The 18844-nt window shown below is 36.0% G+C and overlaps 3 protein-coding genes across 12 annotated transcripts in view; 2 read left to right on the top strand and 1 right to left on the bottom strand.

Annotated features, from left to right (window-relative positions):
* abi1a (abl-interactor 1a) overlaps positions 1-3386 on the top strand; it is a 74460-nt gene extending 71074 nt beyond the window's left edge. For all 7 annotated transcript variants that reach the window (XM_065294666.2, XM_065294667.2, XM_065294662.2 and 4 more), the window contains 2 exons: positions 606-791; positions 1696-3386. In XM_065294666.2, the coding sequence (XP_065150738.1) occupies positions 606-791; positions 1696-1871 (362 nt within the window). In that variant the 3' untranslated portion in view covers positions 1872-3386. The remainder of the gene's footprint in view (positions 1-605; positions 792-1695) is intronic.
* Positions 3387-4664: 1278 nt separating this feature from the next.
* pdss1 (prenyl (decaprenyl) diphosphate synthase, subunit 1) lies at positions 4665-12923 on the bottom strand. The gene is made up of 11 exons (XM_065294658.2): positions 12749-12923; positions 11910-11965; positions 9744-9867; positions 8847-8977; positions 8615-8756; positions 7981-8092; positions 7790-7899; positions 7618-7698; positions 7336-7449; positions 6559-6639; positions 4665-5234 (listed from the first exon to the last, which is right to left on the bottom strand). The coding sequence occupies exons 1-11, from the start codon at positions 12875-12877 to the stop codon at positions 5094-5096; spliced, it is 1221 nt and encodes a 406-aa protein (XP_065150730.1). The 5' UTR covers positions 12878-12923; the 3' UTR covers positions 4665-5093.
* Positions 12924-13555: 632 nt separating this feature from the next.
* LOC135785297 (protein adenylyltransferase SelO-like) overlaps positions 13556-18844 on the top strand; it is a 41360-nt gene continuing 36071 nt past the window's right edge. For 3 of the 4 annotated variants that reach the window (XM_065294656.2, XM_073813088.1, XM_065294655.2), the window contains exons 1-6: positions 13556-13795; positions 13873-13991; positions 15389-15517; positions 15601-15665; positions 15993-16049; positions 16253-16351. In XM_065294656.2, the coding sequence (XP_065150728.2) occupies positions 13615-13795; positions 13873-13991; positions 15389-15517; positions 15601-15665; positions 15993-16049; positions 16253-16351 (650 nt within the window). In that variant the 5' untranslated portion in view covers positions 13556-13614. The remainder of the gene's footprint in view (positions 13796-13872; positions 13992-15388; positions 15518-15600; positions 15666-15992; positions 16050-16252; positions 16352-18844) is intronic. The other variant, XM_065294657.2, reaches the window with a different exon arrangement.

Here is an 18844-nt window from a genome sequence, read left to right as displayed (position 1 = left end):
TATGAAATATTTGAACTAGACCAGTAAAATTCTGGGTACCATGGTTACCTCACATACTATTAAAAATATTTAGATAATATTTACAAAATGCGTAACGATGGGTGATGAATTGCCTCAAAATTGCACTTAGAGTGCAATATTTTTTAAAGAAGACCAGTTCATGGACTATTTTGGAAGGTTTTTGCTGTCCTCTTGTGATATCATCTGGTACTGCAATGAAGCTGGCAGTGTGAAGTACAATGTGGGTATTAAAATATAAAAAACTTCAAAACAGTCAGCAGATTTGATAAAGTGTATTTGAAGGGAACGTGTAAAATTGAGAACTGTATAAAAATATCAGGTAAGCATAACAGAGTATCTATCTAAATCCCTCTTAGATCCATACATCTGTGTTTCATATCAAGGAATCACAAACACATCTAAAGCAGATGTGAACACATGCAAATTCCTCATTGATCATGTGATTTGCATGTATACTAACTGGTCTGCATGAGAATATGTGCATGATGGTACAACCGGCTGGATTGCATGCCCAGCATATAGATCGCATGATTATTGGTGCTTTTAAATGTCTGCCTCTCAATCTCTCTTTAATGGGTGTGCAGTTGCAGATACCCCAACTCCACCACCTCCCCCTCCTCCTGATGACATACCCATGTTTGACGATGCCCCACCTCCACCCCCACCACCGCCAGCTGACTATGAAGATGAAGAGGCAGCCGTAGTGCAGTACAATGACCCATACGCAGATGGAGATCCGCAGTGGGCTCCAAAGACATACATGGAGAAAGGTGAGGTTTATTTTTCCACCTTTTTGGCTTTAGTTATGCTGTTTTATAGATTTGTGTTTGGAAAGCTATTTTGAAATTTGGTTAAATGGACACTCCCACTTTCTTTTGAAAATATGCTCATTTTCCAGCTCCCCTAGTGTTAAACATTTTATTTTTATGGTTTTGGAATCCCTTCAGCCGATCTTGGGGTCTGGCGCTAGCACTTTTAGCATAGCTTAGCACAATCCATTGAATCTGATTAGACCATTAGCATTGCGCTAAAAATAACCAAAGAGTTTCGATATTTTTCTTACTTAAAACTTGACTCTTCTGTAGTTCAATTGTGTACTTAGACAGACGGAAAATTCAAAGTTGCGATTTTCCGGTCGGATGTGGCTATGAACTATACTCTCAAACTGGCATAATAATCAAGGACTTTGCTGCTGTAACATGGCTGCAGCAGGTATAGTGGTATAAGTGATGTTATGGCAGCAAAGTCCTTGATTATTACACCAGAATGGTGGGATAGTTACCAGCCATATCTGACTAGAAAATCGCAACTTTTAATTTTCCGTCGGTCTTAGTACATGATGTAACTACAGAAGAGTCAAGTTTTAAATAAGAAAAATATTGAAACTCTTTGGTTATTTTTTAAGGTGGTAATGGTCTAATCAGATTCAATTGATTATGCTAAGTTATGCTAAAAGTGGTCCCGCCAGACCCGGAGATCAGCTGAATTGATTCCAAAATGGTAAAAATAAAATTTTCAACTCTAGGTGAGCTGGAAAATGAGCATATTCCCAAAAAAGTGGAGTGTCCCTTTTAATGTGTGTCAATACACTACCGCAATTTCTTTGGTAGTGTCATGACTTCTAGTAATAGTTGTTTATTCCCTAACCGTGTTGGTTTACTATGACCCTCTCAGTGGTGGCCATCTATGACTACACCAAGGATAAGGACGATGAACTGACCTTCATTGAAGGATCCATCATCTACATCATCAAGAAGAATGATGACGGCTGGTATGAGGGAGTTTGTAACGGTGTCACTGGTTTGTTTCCCGGCAACTACGTGGAGTCAGTCATGCACTATGCCGATTGAAGGGACCAAACTTAAAAATTTCATCAAACAAATACACAATCAAATCTTGACCGCCGTATGAAAGTGTATTAGGTTGGTAGAATGTTAAACAAATGACTCTTTATTTTGTGTTAATGGGTGGATGTGGGTTAAAGGGATGGACCAACAATTCAGAAGTCGGGAAAGTCCGTGTACATAAAATGAAAATTTAGCCGGGTTTTTGTAGTGAATGTCAATCAAAGTATCTTAAACGGTCAATACCACACGTGAACATGTAAAGTAGATGATTGTTTACCACTTTTACTGCATTTTTTTTCCAATTAAAATTCTATAATTTATCTCCTTTCCTCTAGGGCCGCAAAGCGATTAATCGCGACTAATCGTTTGTGTACTGTGTTTAATAATAATTTATATATACACACAGGTGCAAATGTATATTTACGAAATATTTAAATGTGTATTTACATTTTTATAATTATATATAATTTATATTATATATAATTATAAATACTTATTATTTTTTAAATATACATGCGTGTGTATATTTATATGTACTTAATTATTATACACCTTACACACACATATATGATGTAAGCAAAAACTTTGCGATTAATCGTTTTGCAGCCCTACTTCCCCTCTACATGCATATTCATTTGGCCATTTTAGTCACAATTAATTTTAGCATTTTATCTTAACACCACGTCATTGCCCCAAAATGTATCAGAATCGTAATGTAAAGCATGCAAACAAATTTGAAAGCGTATCGTAACGTTTAATTGCATTCTGCTTCCATCATTGTATTTACTGTAAGCTCTTGATTTCTTTTAATAGCAAAATTTGTTGAATACTTATTTTTAATGCTCATTTTGTTTAATACTGATATAAAATCTCTGTTTTTTATTTGGATGTTGAATGCAAAGCACAGAACTTTATTTTGAAGCCTGCACAGAGTTTCTCCCTTTAATGATGGATGTCTAAATGATAGTATTTACAACAATGAACAAAATATGTAGATATCTTTAATATGTAGGCAGTCAAGTATCTAAAGGTCTCTACTTAATACAAATCTTTACTCCTACAATGCTGGACTTAAGTTTGTGCCAGGGTCTGTAACAATAACGGCCGTGTTGTATTTTACAGTAAAGAGACCATATCACAACTGGTGTAGCTTTTGTGCTTTAAACAGTAAACTGAAATATGTCAATCAGTTTTAGTTAAGTTCTGATCCGGTCTTGTCTCCTAATTCAGATCTTCACTCATGTTTTGCTTTAATTCCTTAAATATGATTGGATTTTTTTTTTTCTTAGGAGTTATTTTTTTAGATCTGATTATTGTGTTTAAGCACTAGGATTTTATTAAATGTAACTACATCTGACCACTGTCAGTTATTACAGGAGTTTAATGCTTTTTATCATTCTGAAACATCTGAAGTGTTCCAGCTGAAATCCATCTGGGTCTGTGCCCAGGATTTGTATTTATATTATGTTAATTGAAATGTAATTGTACAGTCTTTTATAATAAATCATTCTATGTAAATGTTCGTTGTGTGATTTATCCATAAAGTTTGACTACTGTACCATACTGGTTTCAGTTCTTGATTTCTGTTGTCAGGGTTCCCATAGATCATGGAATTTCTGTAATATCATGAACATTTTTAAAGGTCTATTCCAGACATTGAAAGTCAGGGAATTTTATAGTTATGTCCAAGTCATGGAATATCAGGGATTTTTGTTTGTTAAATTTTAGTTTCCATTGATTTAACATAATCCGCTTGTTAACTTGTGATGTAAGGAATACAGTTTCCGGGTATTTTTTGGCATTTTAAAGGAACAGTATGTAGGATTGTGGCCAAAACTGGTACTGCAATCACAAAACTTGTGGCTAAAACTGGTACTACAATCACACAACTGGTGGCCAATACACAACATGACAACATAAACATCAGTTGAGGGCTGCAACTACACTTTTTAAATGACAATATCCTGGCCGGACCACTGTTGTCAGTGATAAGTATTTGAAATGAAAATGATTTCTTAACGTCTAGTGACATGTCAGGGCCATTTTATAATTAATTGATATGAATTTCTTACATACTGTTCCTTTAAAGGGGACTTATGAAAATCTTAAATTTTTGTCATGTTTAAGTGCTATAACTGGGTCCCTAGTGCTTGTATCAAACTAGAAAATGAGAAAAGATCAACCCAGTAACTTAGTTTCGGTAAACGATTCTCTGCAATAATTGGAATAGAAAAAAAATAGGTCATTGAAATGTGATGTCAGAACGGGATAATACTGCCCTTAATCTGCACTATCCAACCACAACACTGCCATTTAGTTTAGAAATCGGCTCATTTGCATTTAACAGTACACACCCAAAAACGGCACATTTTTGCTTACACCTACAAAAAGGCAATTTTAACGTGCTATAATAAATTATCTATATGGTTGTTTTGAGCTAGAACATCACATACGTACTTTGGGGACATTACATATTTATTTAACTTTTTTAAAAAGGTTGTGAAATGTCCCCTTTAAGCTACATAATCCAGGCTCACAGCATCCCAGACATGGGTCATGGAAATTCAGGGAATTAGACTAGAATAGGATACCTGTATTGTAATGCAAGGACTTCATGAAAAAGGGACATTCTAGTCCACCATTTGAAAAACCTATATCAGTGAACTTATTCTCTATATGCTGTCCACTTGGTTGTAAAACCAAGTGGACAGCATATAGAGAATAAGAGCCGATGGGGGATGTTGCTTCCCAGTCCAAACTGTAAGTGAAGATGAAAAAAAAGATGCAGACAGGATGTTTACTTTAAAAAATACCTTATTTAATTTAAATACATAGCTAGTGTGGTTTAAGGCCTTGGTTGTTATTGAGCACTTGATGCATAAGTACACTGACAATAACATCTTACAGTAAAATGGAAGACGTTTGGCCTTTTGTGGACGGATGTTTGGGCAAAGTATCCACACACACACACACACGTGACCGTAGCAGCATCTGTGCTACATCTGGAATTACAATGATCTTGCAGATAATCCTCTTCTGTACCGGTAACGGTTCATTCGCTCCATGACAGGAAGAGCTCTGCGATTACAGTACAGTAAAGCAAACGGTAACAACAAGGTGAATAGTTTCATTCTTTGATCTCTGTGAAGGCCCAGGTGTTTATGTGTAGGAGGAGAGGGGCCTGCAGAGGTGTAGCTGCCTGAGTATGGAGCTCTGGATTCAGGCTCACTTATCCCTGCTCAGCACCAGCTCGGTCAGTCGGATCAATGCGTCTCGCTCTGTAGATGGCTGCAGACGACTGATCTGATGGATGGCCTCTTGGCAGTAGCGTTGGGCGAGGTAGTTAGTCTGTTCCACACCATCACTCTGTGTGTTTGAGAAAGTATTTACAGCTGGTTTACTATTCTAGTATCACAAATGTAAAAAACATGTCTGGTTTATTATTTATTGTGTATTATTGGATTTTTTTTACTAAGTATTTGACACATCAGCATTTTTATCAGTAAGGGAACTCTAAGTGGGCTATTGACACAAATTTCCACCAGATGTAGCCATCAAGCCAAATCATACGAATAAATCAGAACATTTAAGTATACAAGTTGAGTCATAACAAGTGATATAAAAATGCTGATGTGTCAAATACTTATTTTCCCCGCTGTATGCAGACTTTTACCTTAAAAAAAAATGTTTATATATAATATCAGTTTCAATCTCGTTGTAATGTAGAAAAAGTATTATTAAAAAGCACAGCATTTGCTTTCCCACTTTTTATATATTAAAATGAAACACTATATTTTTATCATATTTTTACCTAAGTAAAACACTATACATTCAGGTGCATTATAGCATTGAAAATTTAGGTCCCAAAATCTGGAAAATGTTGTCCTAAAAATACATTAAAAAAAATTACAAAAATTTAGGGTGAAATGTGACCCGGACATGTTCTTATTAGGGCTGTCACTTTTGTGAAAAAATCATTTTCGATTTTTAATATATAAGTGTTCATTGAATCGATTGTAAAATCGATTTTCCATGTCTAAAAAGACGTTTCCATTTTCAACGCCAAATAACAGACAAATGTAAAGAGAGCGCCTGAAACGCACAAGTCAGCAATATTTCTTATTCATTGTCATTAAGTTTCGTGCAGAATAAAAAACAGCAACAGTAGTGCAACATTCTCTAAAAAAATATGCAGAGTGGACTGCTGCCATAAATGAAAAACATTACTGCGGGCTTCAACCGGCTGCTTTTATGATTTAGGCAATTCAAAAATTATTTTAAATAATGATTCGATCCATTTCAAACAACTGTTCAAAAATGAACCTTTAAATAGACTTGAAGTTGAGAACATGCTGTGTATTTTTTTATTAAACGTAACCGACACTTAGGCGGCACTAGGCAGGCATAATGAAATGCGCAAAAAGAATAGGGCCATTACAAATTATTGGTCAGGAAAACAAGTCGATCAACATTTTAGGGGTCAAGAGCAGAGCGCTTTTCATTCACTATATGTCCATCTGTTGAGAAGACGCACTCCGACCGCACTGATGTCCCAGGGAAACTCGGGTACTTCGTTGCCAGCTGCATATTTCGTACTGCCAATCTTCCATCACAAAAGCGGGTTGCTGTCAAACGAAAAGTGACAGCCCTAGTTCTTATGTGATTTATCCTTATAGAAATCCAGTCTTACCTTCTGGACATAATGCCAAGCTCTGTCTACATCTCCATCAGAACTGAAACGCCTCATGATCATCGCATGCAGCTCAGGAAACTAATGATAAAACAAGAAAGAAGTGTAAACATGGTTTGGATATCAACTGCACAAAATAATGTACCACGCTGTATTTCAGTGGCAAAAAAAAAAAATTCACACAATAACTGACCATTCTGCCATAATTAAGCGATAATGTACAGGCAGCAGGTTGTTATCGCAGATATTTCACGATAACAACCTGCTGCCTGTACATTATCCTGCTTATTACACGGCTATTTACATCATAAGTAAGGTAAGGAACATTAAATATTGATTCAAATATAGCTTATTTTTATTGAATGCAGACCTTTTGCGAGGAAACCCGTTTACTTTCGGTTTTAAGAAAAGACGAGACGTTCGGACTGGTCAATCAGAATCGAGCATTTTAGAGTGCCGTGTAATAAATCAAATGTTTGGCTTAAGAACAAAGTACAAATTCATACAACAAATGATAATGTTAAACATTAACAGTTATTGTATCAACTGTCTTTAAGTCATTTAGGGAAGCAACAAAAGGTGTGTTCGATTTCATCTGTGCTGCAAATACTGACATGTCAAAGTACAACGAAAGTGATTCAAAACTTCTGCCTTTGATAATTCGAATTGCTTTCGCAGTACTCTGATGTCATCCACCTGTCAGTACTTGCACCGCAGCATGAAGTCGAACACACCCATTTTAATCCAACATTACTGATCAGAGTTCAGCTGTTGTACCTGCTGGCAAGCAAACAGAACGGGCCCGGTGGCGAGACCCAGTTTGAGATCAGCAGCTGATGGTTTGCCCAGGTGTTTAGCACAGGATGTGAAGTCCAGAACATCATCCACAAGCTGACACAGATCACACAACCAAGTTAAATCTTTAAATGTTGCATTTAAGATGAGTTAACTATGTAACGGCTATTCTGTTACTTTTCTGTTCAGTTTATCTACTATTGTGTAATTAATGTTAAAATCCATTAAGTGGAAATACTTGAATTGCATCTCTAAAAACACTACCTGGAATGCAATGCCAACATTTCGTCCATACTGATACGCGATTTCGTGCACCTCCGGATCTGAGTTTACCAGGATTGACACCTAAAATTTCGCATACAGTGATGCTTACACTTAAACCTCTTTTTATAGTATTAAACTTCATCTTATTGTTTGTAAAATGGAACGTACATACTGCTTTACAACTGTTAGCGATAAGACTCGCAGTCTTCTTAAAGGTTTTTTCAAGGTAGTGCTTGAATCGCTCGTTTTCGTTCTCCTTAGACCCCAACTGCATGAATTCACCTAGAATTTATATACAAAGATTAGAAACGGCACTTTTAACCGAAGATTATAATGTTTGTTTTACTTGATAGTGTGACTTACCTCGTACGAGGTCTTCTATTACTTGTGACAACACAGAAACTACTGCATTGTTTCCAATACGTGCAAGTGCCATAGATGCCACTGACAGAATGAAATCTCCAGCCAGGATAGCCTAACCATTACACATTCACATATCATTGGTTATTTTTAATTAATAATCAAAAATTATTTCAGTGGTTCTCAATTGGATGGGAGACAGAGTTTACAGTAGACATAGCAAATCCAGGACCAACATACTGTAGTATAAGTACCAACAAAATTGTTTATTGTAAGTATTGTCATGCTTAGCCCTGGCAAGATACAAAATAATACATGTTAAAAAGTTTTTTTGGCAGCACACAAAACAAATGTAGCAATTTGTACTCCCAATTTACATTTTTATTTATCTTTCTATCTTCTGTCAAGTGACTGATACATTTTGCCAAAAGACAAAATATTTTACCATCTATTTAAGTTCAACGGATCAATTATTTTTATATCCTAGTTGTTTCTTGATGGTATACATAGTTTAATTTTAAAATTTGCATTCAGCGTAGTTTTTAACCCTGTTGTCCTTAAGCAATCAGAAACATTTGGGTTGTGACCCATAGGTTGAGAACCACTGATATATTTTAGGATCAAATTGGATACTCACTTTTCTTTCTCCCCAAACGTTATTAATGGTGTGTTTTCCACGTCGAGTGTCCGAGTCATCGATGACATCATCGTGCACTAAGCTGGCAGTGTGGATCATCTCAGAGATCATAGCTATAGACCGCTGCGCTGGCAGGAGAGCGCTGAGGGGAACAAGAAATGTCTCTATGGTTCCAGTAAAATCACTTGACTGAAGTATCAATTCTAAACAGAGATATAAAATGGTTTCTTACCTCTCTTTGTTGCTGTGGACGTTACATGCTCGAGCCATTAAAACCACAATCATGGGTCTAAAAGCTTTTCCTTTCCCGTCAAAGTAATAATCACACAGAGACTTTAGCTCAGCTTTGGACACAAACATTTCCTGAAGAAGATAAAATGCTTTTAGTATTTTTCTTCACAAAATGCACGACAGTGAGGGAAAGGGTTTACATTTACAAATTTGTGTTAGACTTTTATTCAAAGTGATCATTAGTACATAAAATCTATGTATTTTAGCAGCACAAACATTTCCTGGGATTCGAACCCAAGACCTTAGTGTTGCTGCCGGCACTATGCTATACTTTTTGTATCATTTGAGCTACATGACTACAGTGAGTGGTATAAAGTGTTTAGGGATAGAGCTGGCGGAAAAAAAATCGTCTGCGATTCTCCGATTCTCATGCGTGTCTGATCAGTAAAGCCGGTTCGGTGATTAATAGTAAACCGCTATCACCTGCTATCAGATGGAGCGGCATTTACTACACAGAGCCATATTTGACTGAAAGCTAGGCAAAATCGCGTCCATAATCATGGAAGATTGTCTTCGATTATAAATGTGATTTTGCCTAGCTTTTGGGGGAATACGGCTCCGTGTAGTAAATGCCGCTTCATCTGAAAGCAGGTGATGGTGATTTACTACTAATCACCGAACCAGCTTTACTGATGAAACACGAAAATCGCAGGCAATTTTTTGCCCAGCTCTTTTTAGGGGTTGCTGGGCAGAACAGATAAAAAATGCTTTATAAAACAATAGAAGACAATGACATCAAGCTATTTGGTAGCTAATGTGCTGGCCAAAGTGAACAATTGCATTATGTAAGCACTAGACAAAAATCTACAAAAACTACAACATTCATTTTTTGGTATACCTTTTTAATGTCTTCGTATATATTTTGCAAGTCATTTTGTGCAAGTGAAAAAGGATCTTTTAACTTTGCATCACTGTGTATACTGCAACCGCAGATTCTCTGTGTTGGATACAGATGTCTGTACCTGAGAGACAAATAGAAAAATAATGTAATGAGATTTAGAAATTCAATAAACTGAATGACAGGAAAACAAAAATACTTTAAATAGCAGTGTTTATTTAAATAACACCATACTAAAAATGTAGCGTTCATAATTCAAGTATGAAAAATAAACAAGGTATTAATTAAATTTTAACTCTTTCCCCGCCTGCATTTTTTTTTTAAAGTTGCCAGCCAGCGCTAGCATTTTTTATGATTTTCACAAAAGTTTAATGCCTTCCAGAAAATGTTCTTCTTAAAATATATAAACATACAATATAATAAATATAAGAACAGACCCTTTGATTTTAAACAACAGAAAACCCTGTTTCATCCTATCTTCAATTGTTCTCTTTGGTCACCTCTCAAATATGGGTAGGTTTCTTCAAAAATACAACATTTCCAGCAAAAAGCTGAGATGATTGCATTTTTGTAAAGAACTTTTGTTAGAGACCAGGGGCCGGTTGCACCAGCTGTGCGTAAGTTACAACGTAGCCTAGTTACAACGTGAACGGGCACCAAGTTACACCTTGCGCACTACTAAATGTTTTTGCGTTGCACCATTAAACTTAGTTTAAATGTAACAATACGTTGTAACTAAATATTTACGGAAGCCTCTGTCCATGAATAATGGTTGGAATAAGATGTCAGCCAGATTAGATCACATCGATGAGCTCGTAATTGATTATGAACAGCAGCAAGTTCGTCAACGAGTTTTCAAGAACTGTTTTGTTTTCTGTGTATCCATCAATTAAAATAAGATTTTAAATTTTCTTCCTGTTTATTTTCTCCTCCGTGTGGGATAGATATTTTCAGTTAAAAGTGTAATGTTTTGAGTTCGATAACGTATGCTTTAACGTCTTTTTTTAACTTTCAGTTTAAATTACATGCTGTTCAGACTATTTCCTGTTTTCCTATTAGAAGGCTTGTGATTGGGTTAAGAAAAATAGACGTCATTCTATGCAACAACGCATTACTTTACGGAGAGCTTACGACCTACTAGCTACTAGGGTTGTGACAATTAATCGGGCAAATGCGCGTTTTCTCAATGAATGAATTTGAATGAATTACGGTGAAATGCAGGCACATCCAAAAGCCAGGGGGCGCTCTCGCTTAGAAACACCATTTGTGCCACAGAAGAAGTAGTATACCAAACACTATTCCAGGAAATGTCTAAAGGAATATTTATATCGCTGTTCTTCAGATTGTTTTCAGGTATTTTCATGATAATAAAGAATATTTTAAATGATTGTGTTTGACGAGTGTTGCTTTTTTAAATGCACGTTATAAACGAGTCAAACTTGTAGTGATTTTAGATTGATAAGGACTTCCTACAGATCACGGAGCCGTAGTACATGCACAAGCTGTGCATGACACACTGAATCGGAGCCTTACGATTCAGAATCGATTTCAGACAGGTCTTTTTAATGGGAGCGCGATGCATCGATGCACATCCCTACTAGCTACGTTCTGCCTTAAGAACAAATGGTGCAACCAAATAAAGTAAAGAGTTAGTTATAAAGTAGCTAGTAGTTACTAAGCTAAGTAAAGTTTTGACTTTACGTCCTAGTTTAAGTAAGAACTTACGAACCACTGGTGCAACCCTACCCTGATTCAAAACGAAGATCAAACATACACTGAGTTTTTACTGTTTTTGGATCAATGGATGCGTCAGTGTTTGATAAGCTGGGTAAGAGCGCCACCTAGTGGATAGGAGCTGAAGCATGGATTGCAGTAAAAATTTGTCATTGGCAGAAAAGAGTTTTCTCTTAAATGAAAAGATAACTTGCCAATTGTAGAAAAAGAGTTAATTTAAATTAAAAGGATTCAAATTTAAAAGTCAAGAAACATAATGATGTAAAAAATGAAAATGAAACAACTATGCACTTAATAAAATCAACATTCAAAAACAAATATATCCTACACTATAAATATTTACAGGAGTAAAGTACAATTAGCACTAATTCATCCATACATACCGTGTTAGTTTGTAAACATATATTTATCTGAACTTTGACATTGACATACCTTGTAAGTGAAACTGATTTGTCTACATTATGTGACAATCCCTGTCGTATTAGAATCTGAAACACATAAATAATAAAAATAGAGTATCAAACAAGAGACTTTTAAAATAAAATATCACAATTCACGAATCTGAATTTTGTTATTTGTATATTCTGTGGTTTTAGGGCTTTGAAATAGATGGCCAACATCAGAAAGGTTGATAAAAATTTTTGGAAATCTCACCCAAAATACAGTATGTCAGACTTTCAATTCAGTTTTAATTCAATAAAATGTATTTTATATCACTTGTCACAGTTTGCATTGTTGCAAAGCAGCATTAAAATACAGCAGGCCCACTTGATGGCACTGTTTTTGTTGTCAGTGGTTTAGCAAACACTAAAATAAAAGAATTTCTGTTTCAAGAAACTGTTTAGTTTTACAGTTATCATGCATTTATTTTGATTATAACTGACAATAATTGCTCATAACCACAAAGTATGGATAAAGTCAAATTTCAAACATCTCCAGCTGGGATATGCATCATTTCCTGTTCAACTTAAAGAGTGGTTTATTGAGCAATAGGAGTGTCTCAACTTTCATCATAACTTCTGCAGTACACGAGTTCTTGACCTTTACACGGGGAGTTAATGCAAGACACAGATTCTTACCAAACATCACTGCATTAACACTGAGACCTATACGAGTATTATAATGTAAAGACTTTACACTCATCTCAATACTAAAACCACAATCTATCAGAGTGATCTGTCATTCATTCTGCACTGCTCGAGCCGGTGACCTTCCTCTCTGTCTGTCTGTATGTGCTGATCTGTCTCCCATGCAGGCAAAAGTTTCAGTACCTGTCGCGCGTCTCTAGAGGCAGCTGAAGCCGCACGAGTAAAAGCTCTTCCACTGATAACGCTGCACCAGTCCAAAATAACAGCAGCCCCTGATCTGCTCCTCCAACATCTCCTCCACGGCACCGCCATGCTTCCTCGGTCCAGAGCACATGCCCTGTGACGTCACGTGACACAACCGCGGCTTGAACCGGAAGCAACTGTGTTACGATTCAATAACAAAACAAGTAGGTGGAGTGGAAGTGGAATAGAAAATAAAGTTTAGTAATGGGCGGGGATTGGTGGGCCAAAATAAAGGCGTGTTCGAAACGAATCACTCTCGCTGTACGTTGATCTCTTCCGCTGACTGGTCGAACACGCATTTTTAACTGTAATTGCGGGCTTTAAGTAATGTATAATTACTGTGCTCTTTCAATATCATGGTTATTAAAGTTTTCAGTGTCGTTTCCAGGTGTAGATTATTGTACATGGGCGGAAATACGCTGTATTGTATCGTGTTACTTCCTTTTCACAGCGGTTGTCAGGCTGAACCAATCACAGTTGATTATCCTATGATCATTAATAAGGAAGCATTTTTATTTGATATTATTTATAAAACTTGCTTATAGAATGTATATACACTTAATGTTTATTTATGTCAAGCCTATTTGTAGTACCGGTAATATACGGACGATTCCATGTCTTAAACAAATATATACGTTAACAGATTTTTAAGAGAACGTTAAGAGAAATAAGCATTTTAGGCCAACTAGCGCCCCTGGAGGAATCAAATTTGCGTTTCATATCGGACGATACAGAGTGACTTTTCTACTGCTGTAATATTTTAAATTCAGATGTAAATAGTAAAGAGTACATTTGCGGTCTATGTAATGATTAGATATAGTTTTATGTTATTTTTTATTTTATTTGCCAGAGCCGCATTCAGGGATAAGCAGGGATTTTGTGAGAGGAATGAGTGTAATGAAGATGAAGCGTCTAAACAAAATCAGTTTGATTTCAGTGTAAAACACAATGCAGAAATACCACTAACATTAACGCATACATTATCAGGTAAGAAACAAATGAAATTTCCCTATGTTAATTTACAATGTATCTTCATTAAGTTGAAATGTCCTTGTGTTTTACAGATTGTCTTCCGCTCGATGAAGTTGACGGTAACTTTATTCGTACAGTGAAGAGTTGCGTGTTTTCTGAATGTCAGCCCACTCCTCTGAAAAAGCCTCTGACATTGGCTGCTCTATCACTAGTAAATAAACCCTCAGTATCATATCATGAACATGTAGTAAAAAGTCTGAATCAATGCATTGAAACCAATGTTATTGTAGTCACTTTGTTTTTGTAATTTCACTAAATTCCTGTTCTGATAACGTTAGTTTTTGGTTTCCAGAACGTTATTTTTCAAGGTTTCTTTTTGGTTAGTTTTTTTTACGAAAATGTACTTTTAGGTTAGGAAAACCTAGGTATTTATGTAGGTATTTAATACAGTTATTAAGTACACCACAAATGTCTGCAAAATGTCAATAGTTTGTATACATTTACTTATTTTTATTAAGTCAATGAATCTATGAATTGACCAGAACATGTTACAAATCCATCCAGTGTACTTTACTGTACCTGTTATAGTGTCATCAGTTTCCTATCCCAGCATATCTCAAGCATTAGACAGGAAAAAACACGCTGGACAGACAATCACTGGGTTGCCAGATATCCGTAACAAAACCAACTCAATGACCCCATAGCCCAAATAATGCCAAACCTATACCTACAGTAAAGTACACATTACCAGCCACTGTTATGCATTGCACACAGTTTCTTCTTCTAGGGCAGTGTTAAGTCATCTTGATCTTGAGGGCCCCTTGGAAATCTTCTGAGGCCCCCCTGTGGGCCCCAGCACACACCCAACCAGGGTGCCGGGGCCCACAGGGGGGCCTCAGAAGATTTCCAAGGGGGCCTCAAGATCAAGATGACTTAAAATTTTAAAATAAGCTAAAAAAATGTAGTATTTTGGCCATTTTAGTAGCGAATATACATCTGTCTAGTAGTCATTCCAAGCTCTAGTTATATTTATTTGGAAAAGAATGAGTGAGTGGGGGGCCTTCAAATATTGTTGTGGGCAACTTGGAGTCATTGAAGTGAAAAAGGTATTTTGTGGGTTGAATGTTGCTGGTATAGTCGGTCAAACCAAATTTCCTCTAACAAGCACAATAAACAATTAATCTGAATCTTCTTAAAAGTTGTGGCATGGCCATTATCAGAAATACAGTCTGTTTTATTAATTAAATCATCCATCTTACATTAACGTTGCTGATTAACAAAATCCTTCAAGCTTTTGGCAAAACTAAGTAGCCAAATTTCACAGAAAAACCACAGACTTTGCAACACTGATCTTATGATTATTCATTTAGAAGATGCTTTTATACAAATTGACTTCCAAATAAAGAAGCATTCCTAACTTTTTTTTAAAAGCCAACAATAAGCCTTACTTAAACTTAAAATGTAAATTATATGACATTGATAGTACTAAATATGTAATCATAAGTGCTATGATTTTAATATGCTGTATGCTACATCACTGTACCATAGTCATTTTTTATAAGGAATAAATGCACATATTTATATTTAAGGTCTTTGTTTGTTTTTCAGGATGCGTTGTGGAATATTTTGGATCTGAATCAGTCTGTGATACAGAATCAAGAGTTTATTCATTGTGTCAGTGGTGGAAAACTGTTTGCTGGTTCTGTTCCTCTGGCCCACAGATACGGAGGACATCAGGTGTTTGTCTCCTTGTGTTTGGCTTTTATCTGAAGGCACAAGTCAACCGTAACAACCTGTCAATCATGTTTTCTCTTTCATAGTTTGGTTATTGGGCGGGACAGCTGGGGGATGGAAGAGCACATCTGTTGGGTGAATACACCAACAGGTGAGACATTCAAGAATAGTTGTTTACAGTTTCGTGTTTGACTAATATATTTCAAGAATTGATAGTGGTCACGTATCAACCCAAACTGTTTTTACTTGTACATATGTGATATTTAAGAGTAGCAAAATATTAACCAAACATATTAAATTCAAAAATCTAATCAGTGTATAAAATAGGTGTTAATATGGATCAAAAGCAAGGTCAACTTGAATGCACTGTAGTAAGTTTGGATAAAAGCATCTGCACAATGCATAAATGTACTGTAAATGTGAATGCAAATCAATAATTAGTTTGTTTACAGCAGTTTTTGTTTTCTCTGTTATGCAGAAAAGGTGAAAGATGGGAGCTGCAGTTAAAAGGCTCAGGAAAGACGCCATATTCCCGGTAAAAAACAACATCTGATGCTATGTGTGTCTGTTATTTCTGGATTAGCCTATTGTAAATCTCTGAACTAAAATCTGAAGATAATTGCTTGGTGTGTTTAGTATTGTCTTTTATATGCCAACCTTAACGTTTTTAGGTTATGATGTGCATGACAGTATGGTTTATACTGTATTGTACTGTGATGTTTTGTGTTTGTACTGTAGGTCTGGTGATGGTCGGGCTGTGATTCGATCCTCAGTAAGGGAATTTCTTTGCAGTGAAGCTATGTACTTTCTAGGGATTCCTACTAGCAGGGCCTTAAGGTACATAACACATACATTGTAAGGAATAATTGACGCCGGGCCATTGAATTATTTGAAAATAATGTGCGTCGTGCATTACACAGCTAATAATGCAGTGCATTATTTTCAAATAATTCAAAGGACCAAGTCAATTATTTTGCTTATACACGGTTACCACAAACATTGCTCTAGTTGTTATTTTAAGACATTTAAAGGTGTGCATTTAAAAAAAAATGGATACCCATGGAACATTTCTCAACCAATCAGAATAAAGCATTCAATAGCTCAGTGCAGAGTCGTATAATAATAGAGTTACGACACTCACATAGACGTCCGTTGTAAGAATGGAATGCGGAAGAAACAGCGTTTCATGTAGTGACCGGTAGTGACGCATAGTTCCAAACGCAGCACTAAAGCCCATTCATTTCAATGGCACCTGCTGGTAAATCGATGAAATTACCGTTTCTCTTTACATTTTCTGACATTTCATTAATATAGTCAACAGTGATATTTTATGAACTCTGCTGTAGGTAATGATTATCGTTAATAATAACTAGTAAAATGTTTATATTTTAATGAGTTGTGTATAATGTGTGAATAATATAGATTTAATGGTTTAATATTTTATTACTGGTGGCCATCTACTTTATACTTATCTTTTTTATATATTACGAGTAACACTAGGGGGCAACAGCGACAAGCTAAATGCCTTATAAGAAAGTCCCACTGCTTCACAATGCTGCTATGTGTTTCATTGTGTTTGGTAAGTAATACGAGTGATGTTTCCTCGAAAATCATGTATGATTATATTAACATTTAATGTGAATTTAAAATATGAATTTAGTGTGTTTCTGTTATGCTTCACTGTTTCAAATAACCGCGTTGGCGATCTTTTTTGTGATTTTAATATAGTAAAAGTGTAGGAATTATGTTTTTAGCAGATTGATACCCATTTATATAGCCATATTTTGCTACAAAAATAAAAGATAAACTGTGTTGCTGTAGTTGGTATAGATAACCACAGTTATATTTGGGTCACAATTAACTGTTTATCTTTATTAACTGATTTACTGTTTTCCATCACTCCCTAGTAAAGAAAAACGTTATAAACACAGTAAGTATAGTGATCAATTCCCATTACAAGCTTATATTTACCTAAAATAGCTCAAAACCTATGCAAACAGATTGACAGCCCTGCTTGGTTTGGAACTGTAGAACGTAACATGAATCACGTGACCGCGCGGCGGCGAGATCAAAGCGTTTCGTAATTCTGTTATTTTACGACTCTGGCTCAGTGGTATAAGAACCGTTATCAAGTATATTTTCCTTACATTAAATTACATCTATTTTAACCCTTGTGCATTGTTCAAATTTACTACCCTTTCGTGTTGTTAGTGGATGAAAACATCCACTAATTTCAACGGCTATAAAAATTTATCAGATGAATATTTTTTCCAAATTTTTTTTCATAAATCTGTTAATCAACCTCAGTACTGATCAAAACTACCAAATCTTCACAAAAATTCAATGATTTTAACTCTTTAATTGCCAAGTTTATAAGTGGTGTCACTGATTTGGGGAAAAAACACACACAAAATGACAGATTTTCAATATAAAATGTGATTGTAAACTGGATTTTTTTAAACCTTTTTCACAGTCTTGGGCATGCCAAAGATTGGTAAAAACATTGGCTTTGAAGCATTTTTAGTTTTTGTGTAGTATCAGTTTAAATTTTTTTCTCCCTCATTTATTGTTATTGGCTGTTTTTGCCCCATTGACTTCCATTATAACCACATTTTTTGATTGCAGAGCTATGACAACTTTTTATCATGCATTTTTGAATGTTGGTGTTTTTTCCTTTTGCTAAGAGGTCAAATTAGTCATTTTTACTGTTGATCACCATGTGGCACTATTAACCCTTTAGTAGCCCTGTGCAAAAACAAAGCTTAATTTCTGGCTTGTACATTGTGTTTTATGGAGTATAACTCCATAATAAAAGCATATTTGTGTGTGTGTGTGTGTGTGTGTGTGTGTGTGTGTGTGTGTGTGTGTGTGTGTGTGTGTGCGTGCGTGCGTGCGTGTGTGTGCGTGCGTGCGTGTGTGTGTGTGCGTATGTGTGTGTATGTGCATGAAAAAAAGATATTCTGTAAAAATCTTCTCTGCATTAGACATTAGATTTATGAACATCATTATTATGAACACATAAGTGTTTAGTCATTCCAACAGGACTTGCAGCATATCACTTGGTGATCTCTGCAAGTTTGTCTGGAGGGACAGCAACTCATGCACGAGGGAGGTGAAAAGCTGTTTAGGAGAAGGCTTTCCTAGAAGACCTGGGAAAATCTCTGCAGCAATACTGAGGAGAGAGCATCACCCTCGCACACCAGTTGCTACTGCACTGGTGAGAGAGATTCAGTCTCCTGCAGCTGTCTCTCCAGACACAAATCCACAGACACCAGCAAGCACCAGCAGCTCAGGAGTGAAGAGGGGAACATGCAATTGGTGCAAAGAACA

This window comes from Paramisgurnus dabryanus, chromosome 22, assembly GCF_030506205.2.
Source record: "Paramisgurnus dabryanus chromosome 22, PD_genome_1.1, whole genome shotgun sequence".
Classification (NCBI taxonomy): Eukaryota; Metazoa; Chordata; class Actinopteri; order Cypriniformes; family Cobitidae; genus Paramisgurnus; species Paramisgurnus dabryanus.
Note: the sequence above shows the minus strand (reverse complement) of the source record. Positions and strands in the feature narration are given on the sequence as shown.